The following is an 18,944-nucleotide window of genomic DNA, read 5'->3' on the forward strand; positions in this document are numbered from 1 at the left end:
TAGGCACAGAATAGTAAATGATTACCCCCACACCCCCCTCAGGCAATGCCTGGAATGTGACACATGAGTGTATACACACACACACACACAAGAGACTAGTGTGTGTTTTTTTGTTGGCTACTGTCCTGCAAATTAGGTCCATATTATTAGCCAGCTAATTTGCTGTGAGTGAACATGAATAACGTGCATCAGATCAATCCGTTCTTCAGATGTGTGAAAGCATGCACACCTTCTCGCATGATGCACAAACCAATGCCATCCAAATGAAACTGGTTTGTGTCGGACCCGTCCATCTTCATGATGAAACGTGGTCATGAATAGATGGGCTGCCCTGGGCCTTGCTCCTGGGTCATATGTACCCTTTGACCCACCTCTGACCCTGAACTACCTGTTGTTAATTTAGTACAGAATTCTTAATATCGACTGCAGAAGATTACAGGATATTATGTGCACGTGTTTTACTGTGTGACCCTTCTGCAACGTCCGTATTTTCTTCACTGACTTAATGATTGGGGTCAACATGAAAGCATTTGAGCAGCCCTGATGAAGACCGTATAGGTCGAAACATGTCGGTTCAATAAAGTTTTCCTCCTTTTTAACACTTGAGTGTGCCCGGATCTCCGCTTCGTTCTATAGAAAGCATTTGATTGTTTACCCTGTACACTGTGTCCAGTGATCTTCTCTAAAGGCAATGTCCATCATGATTGCAACAGCTGGCGGTGAGCATGCCATCAGCCTGGTCTCTGCTGCAGCAATCCATTTTACACCCTCTGAGATGAAACAAGGGTTTTACTGAGCAGTTAAAAATGTTACCTCAATGCCAGTGTCTGTCGGGAGCCCTGTATGTAACTGATTCAGTATAGCGATCATAATTGTGCATCAGATTGTTTCTTTCATACACACCTTATTTATACACACGTGTTATCCATTGGATGTGACTGACTTGCAGTTACAAAAATTCAAATTTGCCTGTCTTTGTGTTTTATAGGTGTTCGGTGATTATTATCACTTCCGGCATCGTACCTTGGTGAAGAGATCACTGTCGGATCACAGAGGGACACAAGTGCGTCTACAGACAGACCCCATGGTAAGTCATACTGAAGCTCTGGCTAGAGTCCCTCTCTCTCCCCCTGCCAATGTGCCACTCAGTGTGTGGATTGGCTATTTTAGGTGAAGACGTTTGGTGTTGTAGTAGGGGAAAAAGGAGGGGACCAAGTCTAGAAGTTGGCGGCTGTGGCTCAGGAGGTAGAGCAGGTCGTCCAATGAGCCCTGGGTCGGCGGTTCGAATCCCGGCTCCTCCTGTCCACATGTCGAAGTGTCCTTGGGCAAGACACTGAACCCTACATTGCCTCCAATGAGTCGGTCGGTGTGAGCTCGCCACCATTGGTGTGTGAATGTGGGAAGTGAGGACGCTGGCGTCGACTGTTCGCCGCTTCACCTCCCAATGTATGAATGAATGAACCATTGTAAAGCGCTTTGAGCACTTGGAAAAGCGCTATAAAAATGCAATTCATTATAGAAGCCAGGACGACTCCGGTCAACAACTTTGTAACTTTGATGATTCTTCCAGAGTTGTGTCATCTACTACATTTAAGAAATGTACATTTTATGTCCCATTTTACTGACTGTCGCACATATGTATTGTAGGCCCGAGTTTTACAGTAATGTGCAACATATCTCTAGGTGCCTCATCACTATCCGAGAAGCAACCATTGAGGTAGTAACGTTGGGGAATGCAGTCAGCTGACAACCACAGGGCAATGAGCCAAACCCTGGGCTCACATTTATCACCCGGTTTTAATGGAGGCCCGAGACAGCTCACAGCATCTGGCCTGTCCGTTTACTTCTTACCTCAGTGCTGAAGGGTGGACTGGAGGCTCCTGCACATGTTCCCCAGATACATGGACCACTCTAAAAACCAGTTCCTTCTGCTTGTCTATTCTGATTTAACAACTTTACCACTTCAACCATGGCGGACCTATATTGGGCCCTATTTTGGACAGGCGACACGTTTCTAAATTTGTCAAATTGTTTAGAATGTTTTTTTTGTTTTGAAGCGGAAATGGATTTGTTACTAGGTCACAATGCTTCTTACGTTTTTGGACATTTTTGAAATATTTTCAGCCAGTGGCGTAACATTATGGGGATATACTGTAAGCTGCGGTGCAAATATTCTGTTTAGCCTTTGTCAGAAGGTCTGAGAGATCTCGTATTGGCAAGGTGATGCAGTGATTCACAGATGTAGATGGGAGTCAGCCTGTGTAGTGCTTTATCGCTGATTCAAAACAACTTTAAAATCAATTCTACATGCAGTGGGAAAACGGTATAAACTAAAAGAAGTGCCCCTCAGGGCACGTCTTACAGAGAAACAGCGAGTTGAGAAAACAGGCTTGAAAGGTTTACTTCTGTGGTCTCTAACATTACACCTAGCTACATGTTTAAGCATGTATTTCATGTTTACATGTCCTCTGTGGTGTCTAACATTACACCTACTGTAGCTACATGTTTAAGCATTCATTTCATATTTACAATGTCAATGTCCATTGCAGCGGAAAGACCGTTGTGTTGACGACGGTTGATGTAGAAACACGTACAGGGAGAAAAGAATGTCGTACAGTGACCACTCTTCAACCTGGCATCCCAGTATTGTAGGGTTGTCCTGATCGGATCAGGTGATCGGTCATGTCATGTCATGATGTACAGTGTCAGTGTCATGATGTACAGTGTCAGTGTCATGATGTACAGTGTCAGCCGCTTAGCTGAGGTCTAAGGGTTAATCTTGAGCAATAATTGTTTTCTTTCAAGAAAGACAGCATTAAAATATATAGGTTTTAATTAGTCATGCAATACAAATGGCTGTGAGGAGATAAGCTTGCAATTAATGAGCCTAATGAGGCTCCATTGTTAAATGATGTGCCAATAATAATTATCTCTAAGTTTAGAGAAAATTGATGAATAATATTGTAACTTGCGATTGAAGTTATATTGTTCAGTAGTATAAGCCTAAAAATACCAGAATGGACCAGGTCTGTTTTTACTGTGTACCTAACACAGTAAAAAATAGACCTGCTGGTCCATCCTGTTATTTTTCCACTCTTAAAGTTAAATCAGCACTGAGGACTTTAATGTAAAACCTCCGGTGATTAAAAATAAATAAATGAAGAAGAAGCGAACCCTGATTATAGAGACACTATACAATCCTCATGTTAATGTATCCATTTATACGATACACAGAGTGTACGAATGTAACCTTTCCTGAGTTAAATGAACACTGGGGATTTGCACAGTGTGCGGTTGGCCTGATTGTCTTGCTGCTGTGTAGACAGAGCAGGTGCATGTTGGGAAAACCACCGTTTGAGCTTTCTCCTTTTTTTTGGTTGAATCATGACAGCTCTTTGCAGAAGAGACACACCCACGTTCACCTCCCTGTTTGGGATTTCCTCTTCCACCCAAGCTCCATTTCCTGTTTTTGAATTCCTTCTCCCCCGGAGCACCTCGGAGAAAGTCCTGCCAGTTCTCCTGCCTGGTCTCAGGTCAGTTTATCAATCCCACCAGGATTACTGCCTCCCCCCCTCTCAGTTCTCCTGCCTGGTCTCAGGTCAGTTTATCAATCCCACCAGGATTACTGCCTCCCCCCCTCTCAGTTCTCCTGCCTGGTCTCAGGTCAGTTATCAATCCCACCAGGATTACTGCCTCCCCCCTTTTAGTTCTGCCTGGTCTCAAATCAGTTTTATCAATCCCACCAGGATTGCTGCCTCCCCCCCTCTCAGTTCTCCTGCCTGGTCTCAGGTCAGTTATCAATCCCACCAGGATTGCTGCCTCCCCCCCTCTCAGTTCTCCTGCCTGGTCTCAGGTCAGTTAATCAATCCCACCAGGATTACTGCCTCCCCCCCTCTCAGTTCTCCTGCCTGGTCTCAGGTCAGTTATCAATCCCACCAGGATTGCTGCCTCCCCCCCCTCTCAAAATCAAGAGTTCCCAGGAAGCGCCTTGGGGCATTCCCCACACCAGTGCACCCTAAATTATTTTTAGAGAACTTTGGCAGTTTATTTCTTTACTACTGGAACTACGATTGCATTGCAATTGTTCTCATTTGTACATGATCCCTGTTATGTAAACAATACGCCAACCAACCAACATATCAACAGGCAGTTCATTTCCCCTTTTGACTTTCAGCGAATTAAATGGAATAACCGTGAAAACCATTGTTTCAGAAGAAGAAAAAATCGACTTTAAAAAAATCCTGATTCCTCCGTTAAGAAACGGCCCTGTAGTTTTTAAAGTCGGACAGAGGAGTCCAAAACAAAAGGATCTGTTCAAAGGCTCTCTAATTACACAATGTGCTCTGACAGTAGCCTGGCTTGGCCAGCCTCATAGCGGGGAGTCACTGAAGATTCTTAGTGAACCCTCGCTATGAGACATCCCCGTAGGACCAGGATCTAAAGCCCTGGATCTGACAGCCCTGTAGGACCAGGATCTGAAGCCCTGGATATGACAGCCCCGTAGGACCAGGATCTGAAGCTTGGACCGACAGTAAATGCGTCCTCTCTTATGGACCACCTTCTCTTGGACTGTTCTCTAATGGGAATTAATTAATATTGTATCAATGCCATAATTATTGTAGTAGTAGGAATTTTACCAGACCTGTAACCCAGCAGTGTTGTTTTTGTCGACTAAAACTAAGACGAAAAATGATCGTCTGCTACCTTTTTCCACTGACAAACTAAATGGAAACTAAGCTATGATGACTAAAACTGAGACTAAATATATAGACAATTTCATCAACAAATAAAAACTAGACTAAAATGTTAGGCAGGGACTAGTGGACAAGAGATCCAGTATAAGTCATTTTACACTTGGGTCACAACTGCGACGCGTTGTGAGCTTGTAGATCTGCTATTTTCAGCAAGTGTAAAATCAGTCATTACGACAACATCAAGGCTCGCCAAAATACATTTTAGTCGACTAAATCAACTGTAGATTTAGTCGACTAAAATCTTATGACATTTAGTCGACTAAAACTAGACTAACACTAAAACATTCCAGGTGACTAAAACTAAATGAAAACTATTCAAGAGACTAAAACTAAAATCAAAAGGTTCTCCCAAAAACAACACTGCAGTGCCATCAGTGTAGATGCCATACAGTATATTGAACCACTTACCTTAGCTATTACCCTGTTCCTTTATCTTAATCATATCCTGGTTTCAGGCTGTGAAAGAAACGGCGTGTTGAGGGGGTGGAAGGAACAGACTGAGTGCTACAGTATGTTCTAAATATGATTTCTATCTTGCGGAGACATTTATGAAGATGTTATCTACTAACTGCGGGACCGTTTGTTGTGTCAGAGTCTCAATGTAATCCCTTGTTTTGTCACTTTAAATATTTCTTAATTGTCTGTCATTAAAATTCCAACTGAATAGTGGTGACTGGAGAACTGACTGGAGAGTGAGACATGACTGGAGGGTGAGACGTGACTGGAGAGTGAGACATGACTGGAGGGTGAGACGTGACTGGAGGGTGAGACGTGACTGGAGAGTGAGACGTGACTGGAGGGTGAGACATGACTGGAGTGGAGAGTGAGACATGACTGGAGGGTGAGACATGACTGGAGCGTGAGACATGACTGGAGGGTGACACATGGCTGGAGAGTGAGACATGACTGGAGGGTGAGACATGACTGGAAAGTGTGAGACATGACTGGAGAGTGTGAGACATGACTGGAGAGTGAGACATGACTGGAGAGTGTGAGACATGACTGGAGAGTGAGACATGACTGGAGAGTGAGCAGGCAGGCAGCGTTTTCAGGAGTTCACTGATGTTGGTTGAAGCAGAACAGATAATGTGATGCAGTACATTTCACATGATGTGCGCTGGTGCATAACTTTCTAATTAATCAGTGGGTGCTTATGGCAGTGCCCTGTGATTAATATCCTTTTGTAATAAATGGAAGAAATATAGCAGCTCTCAAGTCATCCTGAGGTGCCTGCACATATGCACACATGGCATCAACGCATGGTGTTGTGTGCAGGCGCCCTACACTCTGTCTTTGTACTATGGATTGTACTATGTTTTTGTATGGACGTGGTGTTGGGTGCCTGCACATTTGCACACATGGCATCAACGCATGGTGTTGTGTGCAGGCGCCCTACACTCTGTCTTTCGTTTTCTTTTCTTTTATCCCCCTGTTCCCCTTACTGTATATATACTTTTTTTCCCTTTTCGCTTCCTATATGATGAATTCCTGTTCTGTTCTTTAACTACATAGAAGTGTCTATTTGTTTGTCTCTAAATGTTTTGATGAATTGAACAATGTGGACCCTGTTGTAAACAAGTGTAAGGCTTAATTGGGTCGTCCACTCACAGTTAACAGTCTTTGTATTGAGTTTGTGCTTGAAATGTACTGTAATTCTGCAAACTGTTAACCCATTCTGACCGGGCACCCATTTTGGTGTTAGCATCATGTTATGCTTTACCTATTGAAAAATAGCAGATCTACAAGCTCATATCGCGCCACCGAGTGGCGCGATACGAGCTTGTAGGTCTGCTATTTTTGAAAAATCGAAGAACGACTGACATTTTTTAGAATCTGATCTCAGGTCAGAATGGGTTAATCAGACCAGTGTGTGTCCAGTGGAAACCTCGTATGAATCTGATCTCAGGTCAGAATGGGTTAATAAAGATTTCAATCAATCAATCAAAACTAACTTCATGTATCCGCAATATGATGCCAATTGACCAGGGTATTTCACTCGTTCACATAAAGTAATAATTGGAACTCGTAAGTCGTAAATTAATCGGAGAGGTAACGCAAAGTGTTTATTTAGCAAGCAATTAACTGTAGTGTAATGAGTAGCATACAGAACAAATTTTAAACGTAATTATTTGACAAAGGTTCCCCATGGGAGACTGACTCAGCTGTCTGAGTATGAGCATTCATTTAGTCGTTAGGAAATGTGAAACATTCATCATCACCACTTGGTTAACAGTACGGTCGTCTCCACATCAATCCAACATCAACACAATGCTCTCTCTCTCTCTCTCTCTCTCTCTCTCTCTCTCGTAAAGACGCCACTTAGGAAGAAGGCTTTCTCGTTGCATCTTTAGCTGACATTTACAAGCACTGTCATTGGTGTTGATGTGTCTATGTCTAGGAGGTGTACCCACCGGGTGCACACTAAATGGGTGTTACTGTCAGTTTCTGTTAAAAGCTGTGCGCCCCTGTCTGTGACTGCAGAACCCAAGATGAGCGGCTAATGGGAACGTCTGCCCGCCTGGCAGCCCTAGAGCCATGATTAAGTGGTCATGTTGTCGGCTGTGTTTGCAGGAGCGTGAGCAGGGGCTCCAGCATGGCACCGTTTCACTCTTAACTGTGTGTCTTCCTGTATAACTTTAGCCAGACAGACTTTGGCTGTTGTTGTTGTTGTTGCGTTGATCTCTGTTCCCCATCCCATCACGGAAAGATATTGCTGTTCATGACTCCTGTTCCCTACTGTATGCCGAGGCTGACATAGCTTGTTGAGGTCTGATGAGTGTGTGTGTGTGTGTGTGTGTGTGTGTGTGTGTGTGTGTAAAGCAGGCAATAAAAAAGGAAGACCGACTGCCCCACGTTTCCTCAGCCTAGAGTAGGATGAGAAATAAATGGAATGTGTTGCCGCTATCTGACAGGAAACCACACAGACCAGCGGGTAATGACGTTTAATTGGGACACTTGTGTACAAATGAGTCTTTGTCACATTGACATCAGAGAGCCTCTTCTGTCAACACCACTGTTTACTTTCTGCAGAAAAGGCTATTTCTTCCCCTGCCAAGGCCTGGCTGGTATGTGCACAACCTCCTTTATGTTTTTCATTGTGCCAACTTCAATGCTTCACTTCCTCAATAACCCACCTTCCCTGTCGGATCAAATAATATTATTTATGACCTTCTCAAGAGAGATGATGCCTACTGTGGCAACTTCTGCTTCAGTTGGATCCTGTGTATGCCGTACACTAGTGGTTCCCAAAGTGGGGAACCACACCCTCAAGGACCGGGTGTGGAGGGGGTACCCAGCTAAATGATAGTTTGGACCCTTATGGGTCTGTAACTCTGAGAGTGTACAAATGGAACCAAATTATTTGGTTCCATTTTGTACACTCTCAGAGTTAAATTAACATTGATTTTACATTATAAATTGTGGGTCAAAGAGATAGAAATGCCATTAAATGGGGGTCCGCCGGTCCGTAGACTAATGCATGTCAAACTGGGGGTCCTTGAAATCAAACGGGTTGAGAATCACTGCTAGAGCTGTAGAAATCTTCTCTTATCATATCTTTTCAAATGGGGGTCCGCAGGGCGACTGTGGCTCAGGAGGTAGAGCAGGTCGTCCAATGATCCATGGGTCGGCGGTTCGAATCCCGGCTCCTCCTGTCTACATGTCGAAGTGTCCTTGGGCAAGACACTGAACCCAAAAATTGTTCCTGATGTGCTGGTTGGTGCCTTGCATGGTTTCCTCCGCCATCGGTGTATGAATGTGTGTGTGAATGGCTGAATGTAATGCACAATCTATGTAAAGCGCCTTGGATAAAGGCGCTATATAAATGCACCATTTACCATTTACACTAGTGGCAGGGCTCTGATATGAACTCGGACCCAAAATGTTCGCTCCATAACATCCTTTCATTCCCTTGACAGTTTTTAATCTGGGGAATGGGGAATGTACACTTAACTTGTTTACCTCGGAGAATGTTTTCATTCTGGATACAACCATAAAATGGTCTGTGATCTAATCGAATACCGTATGTGGAAGTAATGCGGAACGCCTACTGAGTGGTTGCAACAACAAAAATAACGACTTTCTAAATAAATAAAATATCTATAAGTCAGTGCACAACATGTTGATGTGATGTGACAGACACCTTGTGAGCTTGTAGATCAGCTATTTCCGTTTTTATATTTCATTCTATTTTAGTTTTTTGTCATACGACTGAGTATATAAATAAATATAGGGCTTGAGAAGTTCATGTTTTGTTGCTTCATGTTGTTTAGTTTTTCCTATGTGTGAATTGATTGGTGTGTGTGTGTGTGTGTGTGTGTGTGTGTGTGTGTGTGCTTACTGTCCTGTGCACAGCGCTGTCTGTGTCATCTCTCATGTGCACCCAGTCCAGACATTTTAATTAGTCTGTTCTGGCCTCCCGTTAGTCAGTCGGTCTCGTTAGAGAGGCCCACAGTCTCCGTGGCTTGTGTCGCCACGCTGCTGTGACCCTGATCATTATGGTTTTAGTAGCATACTAGTGGTGTTTCCGTCGACTAAAACTAAGACCAAAAATGTTCGTCGGCTACCTTTTTCCACTGACGAAAACTAAATGAAGACTAAACTATGATGACTAAACTAAGACTACTGACTGAAGTTATTTTACACTTGGGTTGCATGCTGAAAATAGCCGATCTACAAGCTCACAATGCGTCGTGCTGCGACGTGTTGTGCTATTTTCAGCAAGTGAAAAAAACAGTCAAAAAAGTCGACTAAATCAACTATAGATTTTGTCGACTAAAATCTTATGATATTTAGTCGACTAAAACTAGACTAACACTAAAACATTCCAGGTGACTAAAATGTGACTGAAACTAAATGAAAACTATTCAAGAGACTATGTTCTAAAACAACACTGTACTGTAGCATACTGTATATCGAGCAGCGGTGCTTACTGCTAAATGCATTTGTCCTTGCGCTCGCTGCCATTGGCTGACAATCCATCTTCAACATTTTGGTGGCATCATAAATGTACTATTTTCTTTCTTTTCAAAATCTTTTTATTTTGGTTTTATAACAGTATGGGTGTCAACAAGTCACAGGTTCATAGAAAAAATAATATAACATCAGATTTTAGTATCCGTGACTGACATAAACAAACGTACTGTACCTTGTCTATATATACATTTATTGAAAGGATAAGCCCCTTGAGATGTCACATCTCATTTTAGAGGGGGTCCTCAACACAGATACATTGTACAATACAGTTCACAAAACAATACAACAGTACAACCATACACACAGACAGGACAAAACAAAACAAGACAGAACTAAAGCTCTCCCAAAGATAGCTCCCACCCCACTGTTTCAACCCTAAATAGCAGAGTTCATATGGGGAAAAATATATACCCTTTGCACAATAAGACCATGTTATTAGGCAAAAAACTAAACGAAAGCAAACAAGCAATACCAGCATGCATAATGTGATAATGAACAGCAGCATCGAGCCAGCAGGGAACACGTATGAAGGTACATACAGATCGGTCGGTATGTTATATTTATGGAAAACAAGGACAACTGCCAAGAAGAGTACGTTAATTTAGAAGCATGAGCACGGCGTTAGAAGGTGTATGAAAATTGATTCCTTAAATACGTTGAAGGGAAGTGATTGATCTGAGTGGACTTGGTAGGTCATTCCAATCAGATGGAGCTTTAAATTTGAAGGCACAGCGCCCACTTTCCTTTTTTATCCTTGTGGGGACTGTAAAGTAGGGATGGTCCGTGTGTCTGTGTTTAAATCACGTCTGAAAACTCACTTGTACTCCTTGGTATTCGAACATACTGATTAAGAGTTGCTGCTTCCACTGCATTGTGTCCTTATGTGCCCTGTCTATGTACTGTTGTTGGTGTTGTTGCTTTTTTAGTATTTCTTTGTGTACAGCACTTTGTTTCAACCTTGTTGTATAAAATGTGCTTTATAAATAAAGTGGATTGGATTGGATTGGACTGTATAAAATCACGGAGATCGTGGGAAGACATAATGAAAAGACTATATTATTGTGCAAAGACAAAAGAAAAACATTTTCTCCCCTTCAAGTCCCAATTTAGTAAAGCCTAAAAATGTACTCTTTTCTAAATGTCTGTGTTTCTTTTCTCAGGTGATGTGGGCAGAACAACAGGTGGTGAAACAAAGGAAGAAGAGGGATATCTACACGACGGAGCCTGCAGACCCCAAGTTCCACGACCAGTGGTATCTGGTGAGTAGAGATCAGAGCACACCTGGGCAGGAGCATTGTTGGCTGAAACAAAATGTGTGTGCTTTAAGGGGGGGGGGGGGTTACTGTGGTACACAAGGTTGCATTGAGCTGTTCGTCTATTTGAAAAATAAATAAATTACCCTAGAGATCATTCACCGTTACGCTGTTTGTTTTGTCTGTCCTCTCAAAGTCAATATGCAATTAAAATCCCAATTGTGATGTCTAACACGTTAAAAAAGACGGGGCATATTCCATTCAGTGTGGGTCTGAAAGCCTTTGGCCGGCTGAGAGTATCATATTGCAGAACAAACACAAAGTAGAATGACTTTAGCTGTAGGATTGAGATAAAACATAAATAAAAAACAGCCCATATACTGTACACACTGCAGCTTTTATATGTTTGAATGCACTGGTTTATTGTACATCTCAGTCTACAACAATGATGAGCACACACACGCATATGAATTCAACCCGCTCTAGACGTCAGTTATTGATGATACAGTACATACAGTAGGACCACAATGGAAACGAGTCCCCAAGGAAAACTAAAAGAGAAAGGGATGTGGCGCTCACACCACAATGGGATCTCTGACAGCAATATGCATTATGTGTATCCTCCCCATTTCCTGATACATTTACTTTGTCACTGTCTTTAATAAATGACTTGGGTCAGGGTCAGGATATAGAGGCGTTTTTAGAATCGGCCTCAGGCCTAAATGGGTAGTGGATTTTCATGACAAGCAACTCAGCGGTCGGCACAGTGGCTCTTCAAAGGTAACTTAACCCATTCTGATCAGATTCTAAAAATGTCTATTACATCCTGACAGTTTCATTATTAACCCATTCTGACCTGAGATCAGATTCTAAAAATGTCTTCGCTTTAAAAAAAATAGCAGACCTACAAGCTCGTAGCGCGCCACTCGGTGGCACGCTATGAGCTTGTAGATCTGCTATTTTCCAATAGCTAAAGCATAACATGATGCTAACACCAAAAGGGGTTCCCGCGCAAAATGGGTTAAAACACGGCAGTGAAACCGGAAACACCATTGTTTAATCCCGCCATTAAAACTGTTGATACTGTAAGGATATTCAGCTCTAAAGTGACTATAGGAAGGGAAAAAGCATTTCATGCACAGATATTCAGAATGAAACATTTTACATGTTGCCTCTCTCTGTGACTCATCACCCTGTATAACTGCTTCTCGTTCTCAAGGATCATATCAGAACATGGCTTTAGGCAGTGATGGATTTCTTTCCTTAGAAATTCAATAGAAATGACACCGCCTACAGACTAGGTACCAGTGAAATGGACGGCTAGTTTTTTAAATCGAAGGGGAGAGGAAAATAGAGGGTGTTTCAGAGAAATTATCTTCAGTTGAGGGTGCATTCGAAAAAGAATGGATTTGAAACGTATAACATGCGTGGTATTTTGCCAAAGGTCAAATCGAATGTCAAGTGAACATCAAAGTGCCTGCAGAGTGATTACTGCTATCACCAAATTTGCTGGTGCTTTGCTGACAGAGCCTCTTGTGGGAGCGACTGCTGTTAACTCAGATAAAAGATACAACCTTAGGGGACTGTGTCTCTTAATACTGAATGAATGCTTTTTCAACATGGCAAAACCTTCCCATTTTTCCGCAGAAGGGAAAGTTTCTGATTTCTTCTGAAAGTTGCAAATCCAACACTTTGTTCCTGGAAGCATTACACCAAAGCCTACTGTCCATCTGTCTAGAATGGTTAGAGAAAAATGTTGCAGTTGGTATTTTGTTGCTTGCCAGCTCATGAATATCCTCCCAGATGATATAATTCCTGCCATCCATGCTTTTCTATGTCCACAGTATAATGCAAACCACCGTGATCTGAATGCCAAGGGTGCCTGGGAGTTGGGCTACACAGGCAAAGGGGTTGTGGTGTCCATCTTGGATGATGGCATAGAGAAGAACCACCCTGACCTGAGTCAGAACTATGTAAGTATCACTTATTCACTGGAACAATGCTTATCAAAGTGGGGTCTTAGGACGCCCAGGTATCTATGAGGAGGTTCCAGGGTGTTCCCAGCAAAAATGATTGATAGTTGGGAACCAAATGCACCCTTACATGTCTGTAACTCATGGGGATTTGTGGCCCAAATGCATACCAAACTGGTGGTCCTTGAAATAAAACAAATCACACCCGTGTGAAGTAAGTGGTGCAACTCCGTGTGGTGGTCCCCGGGAACATCCAGACCATCAGGAAAGCGCCCAGGGTGCCGGGCCGGTTTCCGGCGAGCCGCCCCGCGTCCGAAATGGTTGAGAAATGACAGAGTTACCATGTGGGGGTCCCCAGGGGGTCCCCTCTACTGTACGGTACTGTACTGTACTGATACACCTGAAATCATCATATACACTACAGTTAATATGTATGTGTGTGTTAGGCTGCACAACAGTGACACTTAATTGGTTTTGAAAACCAACCAAATGTAATTTCAAGGTAGCCAGACAGCCAGACAGCCACCCAGGCACACACTTAAGGAAGTGGTTGCACCACTTAAAAACTTTGAGAACCACTAGAATCTAGAATGTAGATGGTTTCAGTGGAATGTTGTTGATACTTTGCCAGGTAACAGCTGCGACTACAGTGGACTTCCTCTGTTATTTTTTTCTGTGTATTGTGTATTAACACCACAATGTCCTCCTCTATTATTACCAATAATGCCATTAGTCCCACATATGACAACCTATATTATTATCCTGTTATCAACTGACATAACGGATATAACCTATAGTCTCGCGTTGTCAGACGAACAGAGATCTTCACCTGCTGATATGTCTGGTGACGTCTGTATTTAGTTAATGGGCTAAGACTATTCCAAAACATAACAAATAACACCATTGCAGAACCAATGTGATAGAATAGAGGGCATTCATTGAATTTGCATTGAATTTTGATTTCCTGAGAAGTATCAGTAGGTCGGAGATCTCTGATCATCTGGCTATATGCGAGACTACGACTGACCTAAAAGCTGAACATAAGTCAATGTTAGCCAGTTTGAAATAAAAAACATTATTGTCATTGAACAACACGTTTTCTCCTTTGTTTGGCTTACTTGGGCTTACTTCTCAATCCTCAGGACCCAGAAGCCAGCTATGATGTGAATGATGGGGACCCAGACCCCCAGCCACGATACACACAGCTCAATGACAACAGGTACAAACTGATGGAATGTCTAGGTTAGCAATGTAGGCAGTGCATCCATTCCACACAACACGTCACATGCCAAAATCCAAACTGAGTTTGATGCGAGTGAAAAACAGAGAACAGTACTACTGTTTAGGTCATGGAACAATGTATCACTGTAATGCACACGGTCGCACATTCAAGCAGGCGCCAGGCAGATAGATGTACTTAATAGATAATTATTGTCTTTATAGGTCAAAAATGAACAATTTACCGCTATCTTGAACTTAACTTAGCCCCCAAATCTCTTAAATCACCTAGCTGGCACCAGAGCACCTATTATTATAGCCTGGTTTAGTAGAACAAATCCGCTGGTGTTTGTAAAGAAAGGCAGCTTCTTCTTTTCTTTTTGCCTTGGCCTCTGTAGGAGTTGTTTACTACCCCTGTGATATACTATTCCCTCGCACAGAGAAGTAGGCAATTAAGGCATTCATTCACATTAATGAAACAGAGCAAATCCTTCTGGCACTGGGAGAAGCTATTGCTCTTCATTCCCACTGAAATTCCTCCCCTCTGACTTGAATTTGTGATTTTCTGTAATCTGCTGTTTAAGAGGAACTGGCCAGGCAGCCTCTCTTGAGGCTCACCATGATGGCTGATGACAGGCAGGCAGTGAAGGTTATAGTTAGGGACTGGTGGAATGGAGCCATGGCCGTGTAACAGGCAGCATGTATATGTGGAAGACAGGAATGAAGACAGAGCTGCAAGATGACTCGTGTCAAAAGTAGCTGTGCTAATACACTCTCTGCCCTATGTTCCCCAGGTTCTATGGGGAATGTTCCCCAGGTTCTATGTTCCCCACTTACCTTAGGGTTTAGGGTTAGCGTTATAGGTTTCTGGTTTAAGGACTTCAGTGTTTTGTATTATACAATTGTATGTATAAGTACAGAACAAAGAATGTTTGTTTTTGACATCTTTGTTGCAAGAGTCTGAGCAATTATGTTTTAGTTTATTTTATGCCAGTGTTCATTTTTTGTTGGCTATTAAGACTAGATAGTTTAAGTAGCCTAGGCAGGCCTAAAGTTCAATGGATTGTTCAAAGACTGAGCTTAAATCAGAATTTGCTACTAAAAGTAACACTACGACTATGTTGCTAAAATACTTTTAGTCTTACTAGAATTACAAAAAATACTAGGTTTGGTTTCTGGTTTAGGTTTAGGTTAGTGGGGAACAAAGAACCTTTTTTGGGGGGGAACATAGAACCTGGGGAACAGGTACGCTCCCCTGCCACACCGTGCAGCAAAATATGTGTAAATGCCCTTTGTGTGTGTTTCAGTAAATGGGAGCTATAAACCACATTAACCCTGACTTACCTATTTTGGGTACATTTTAAAGCTTTAAAAAAATATATATTCAAATCGCAGCTAATCTCAGTAGCTCATGCCGACTTTTGTGTGCTATTTATCATATTATGACATCATTCTGGTTAAGGGGGGTGGTTTAAACCTTTTGATAATCATATCGACAGGGAAATATCAGCATATTAAACACATCGTTTCTCTCTGGTTGGTATTACTTCTGTGCATCTTTGCATGTTTTCTAATGGAATAGAATAAGAGGCCGTGGTGATTGATAGAAGTCACCTTCTGTAGACAGCCTTTCATTCATAAACAATTTATTCTCTCTGGGGCTATTTATTTCTCCATTAACGTGCGTAATTTCATGAATGACTGTGTCTTAATTGGAAAGAACGGCAGAAAAGCGAATAGTCAAGGACATGATGTGGGTCCGTCAAGAAAAACAGGAGAAAAACTGGAGACCCATAATGGAAGATGCTTCATGTTGATGTTTACTTCACATTTAGCTTTCACAATCTCAGCCCAAACCAGCCCTTATCTCTTGCCACACAGCTTTCTGTGGCTTCCCTGTAGCGTGCGTGCGCGTGTGTGTGCGTGCGTGCGTGATGATTGATCGGTATGGATGCATGTGTAAGCACCCTGTGGGCAGGCAGGGAGCAGCATAAGGTTGTGCTAGACTGTATAAAAGGCCTGTTCCCTGCAGAAAGCCCACCTCTGTTCACCTCCATATAGAGCTGCCTTTCTTCCTTAGTATACAGGCAGCAGTGAGGATGGCTCTGCTGCAATGTGTCCATTCAGCCTCATGTTTGCCCAAGTCAACATGATCTAGCCTTTTCTCTCTCCAGGGTTTCCCCCTGACTCACATCAAGATGTTCTCCAAGTTCACAGTTGTGCCCAAACTTGGGGAAATGGGAGGGGACGTCTCTGAAACTCTCAAGGGGTAGAAAAGCAACATTCTCTGCACGTCCTGATTTAATGGAGAGGTGGCGGCCTGTACCAAAACAAAAACTATCTGTAACACTTAAGCCACAGAGTAATATACAATAAATGTAGGAATATTAACATTTTTGTAAAAAAAATATATAGATATTACATGCAGTTATGCATCCATCATTCACTCATTATACATTCACACAGCATGACACGCTGCATGTCTCATGCTGCCGAGGCAGACGCTCGTAAATAAGTTATGAACTTAATGAGTGTACACACGTGTTTTGTAATACAAATGTCTGCAATAAATGTGTCGAGTATAGCATGATTACCAGTGTCCGCAGGGAGGTTGCCTCATCTATTCGACCGCAGGAGATTTCCCAGAAACTCAGGAACGTTTCTCCCTGTTGCCAGCAGGAACCCTCTATATTCATTTCAGGAGCATTCTGTAGCTTTTGGGGGAAAAAACTAGTTCCTGCTCTCAAGGTAATACTAACCTAAACCCTCAATTCAATTGAGGTGAACGAAGCGGCACTGAACACTAGAGGTTCAACAGTTAATCAATCAAACTAATCAATTTAATCGATTATCTACAAACTCACTACGTTGTGAGCTTTTTGATCAGCTAGTTTAGCAATTTTTGCATGCCACTGTTTGAAACGGTACTATAAAATATAAAATCGGGGTGTCTAATTGCATTTATCGATTATAGAAGATAAACAACAGTTTCTTCCACATTTGTATATGAAAATAAACGACAACAAAAAAACGGGAAATGGGCTTCAAAATTCAACGAATGAAAAGTAAGCGAAGAAATATACTGTATATACTGTAAAAATATATAGTTACAAACCTACTGAACATACTGGTCGGTCAAAGTTAGGTCTGCCTTGGAGAGAAATTACACGCATGCACTCACTCACTTGCACGCACGCATGCACACTCGCACTCACACTCACACTCACACTCACACACACACACTCACACTCACACTCACACTCACACACACACACACACACACACACACACACGCTGGTTTAAATATATATACAGAAGATAAAGAGGTGATTGAAAGAGTCAGTTTAAAAAACAATGTCCTAGGGACACAACATTTAACACCACAGTGCTGTTTTTATGACCAGTATGGAGGAGTGAGATAAAGTGTGTGTTCTTATAGGTCCTTGTTAGACTGCTTTAAGCCACGATAAGCTGTTTCCTTATCGTGGGTTTCCTATGGAGAGCAAATCACAATGTGTTTTGGCAGTAGATGGTGTTTATGACAGTAAGGTGTGAGAGAAAGCATTTTATAATGACTACAGCGTTATAAATCATGTGCCTATCTATGACAAGGTGCACTACAAGCACTACATTGTGTCAGAGGAGATGAGACAGTTTTAAAGCGAAATAAGAAAGTGAATCAAAGATAATTGGAATTGTGAATGAATCCTGTGTTTCCCATGTACTGCACAGTGGAGAACAAGTCAATTTACAGAACAGCATTAAAATATGTATTCACTTCATGCCAAGATGCTGCACTGCTGGCGAACCATGTCCAAAGGTTATCTTGTTTTTTAATCCCATCGTCTCACAAATTCAATAATTTTTTTAATTACTAACTTTGAGTAATCAATCTACCAGATCCACATGACTTAACTTAACCCATTTAGACCCGAGTTAAAAACATTCACTTTGAAAGAATATATATTCAAAGATTTGCGCCACATTTTTACAATTTTTCAATAGTTAAATTATAACATAATGTTTAAAACACCAAAAGGGGTTCCCGCCCAAAATGGGTTAACCCATTTAGACCTGAGACCGATTCTAAAAATAAATGAAAAACCTGAAAAACCTATGTTTTTATGTCAGTGTTTTTCAAGGTTTTTCATGTCAAGGACCCCAAAAACTATATGTAATTGGCAACACCCATCTGAAAATATGCTGAAGCAAGGATTTGAGTTAAAAATGATCGCTCTGAAAGAATATATATTCAAAGATTTGCGACACATTTTCATGATTTTTCTAAAAATAGCAGATCTACAAGCTCGTATAGCATGGCACTCGTGCCACACTATGAGCTTGTATATCTGCTATTTTTCAATAGCTAAAGTATAACATAATGCCTAAAACACCAAAAGGGATTCCCGTACGTGTACAGAATGGGTTAATGCTGTAGGTATACCAGCTGGACAGGGCACATTGTGTAGTATATAGATGTTCAACGGGACAGGGGGATCTCAGAGTTACTGCAGGGTCTTCAACAGGACAGGGGGATCTCAGAGTTACTGCAGGGTCTTCAACAGGACAGGGGGATCTCAGAGTTACTGCAGGGTCTTCAACAGGACAGGAGGATCTCAGAGTTACTGCAGGGTCTTCAACAGGACAGGGGGATCTCAGAGTTACTGCAGGGTCTTCAACAGGACAGGAGGATCTCAGAGTTACTGCAGGGTCTTCAACAGGACAGGGGGATCTCAGAGTTACTGCAGGGTCTTCAACAGGACAGGGGGATC

The 18,944-nt window shown here is 42.2% G+C and overlaps 1 protein-coding gene across 1 annotated transcript in view; it reads left to right on the forward strand.

Annotated features, from left to right (window-relative positions):
• The window catches only part of furina (furin (paired basic amino acid cleaving enzyme) a), a 98,836-nt gene that overhangs the window by 43,674 nt on the left and 36,218 nt on the right, over positions 1-18,944 (forward strand). The window contains exons 3-6 of the mRNA XM_080767287.1: positions 989-1,087; positions 10,889-10,987; positions 12,826-12,954; positions 14,097-14,173. Of these exons, the coding sequence (XP_080623413.1) occupies positions 989-1,087; positions 10,889-10,987; positions 12,826-12,954; positions 14,097-14,173 (404 nt within the window). The remainder of the gene's footprint in view (positions 1-988; positions 1,088-10,888; positions 10,988-12,825; positions 12,955-14,096; positions 14,174-18,944) is intronic.

This window comes from Protomyctophum bolini, assembly GCF_963924005.1.
Source record: "Protomyctophum bolini genome assembly, chromosome: 1".
Lineage (NCBI taxonomy): Eukaryota > Metazoa > Chordata > Actinopteri > Myctophiformes > Myctophidae > Protomyctophum > Protomyctophum bolini.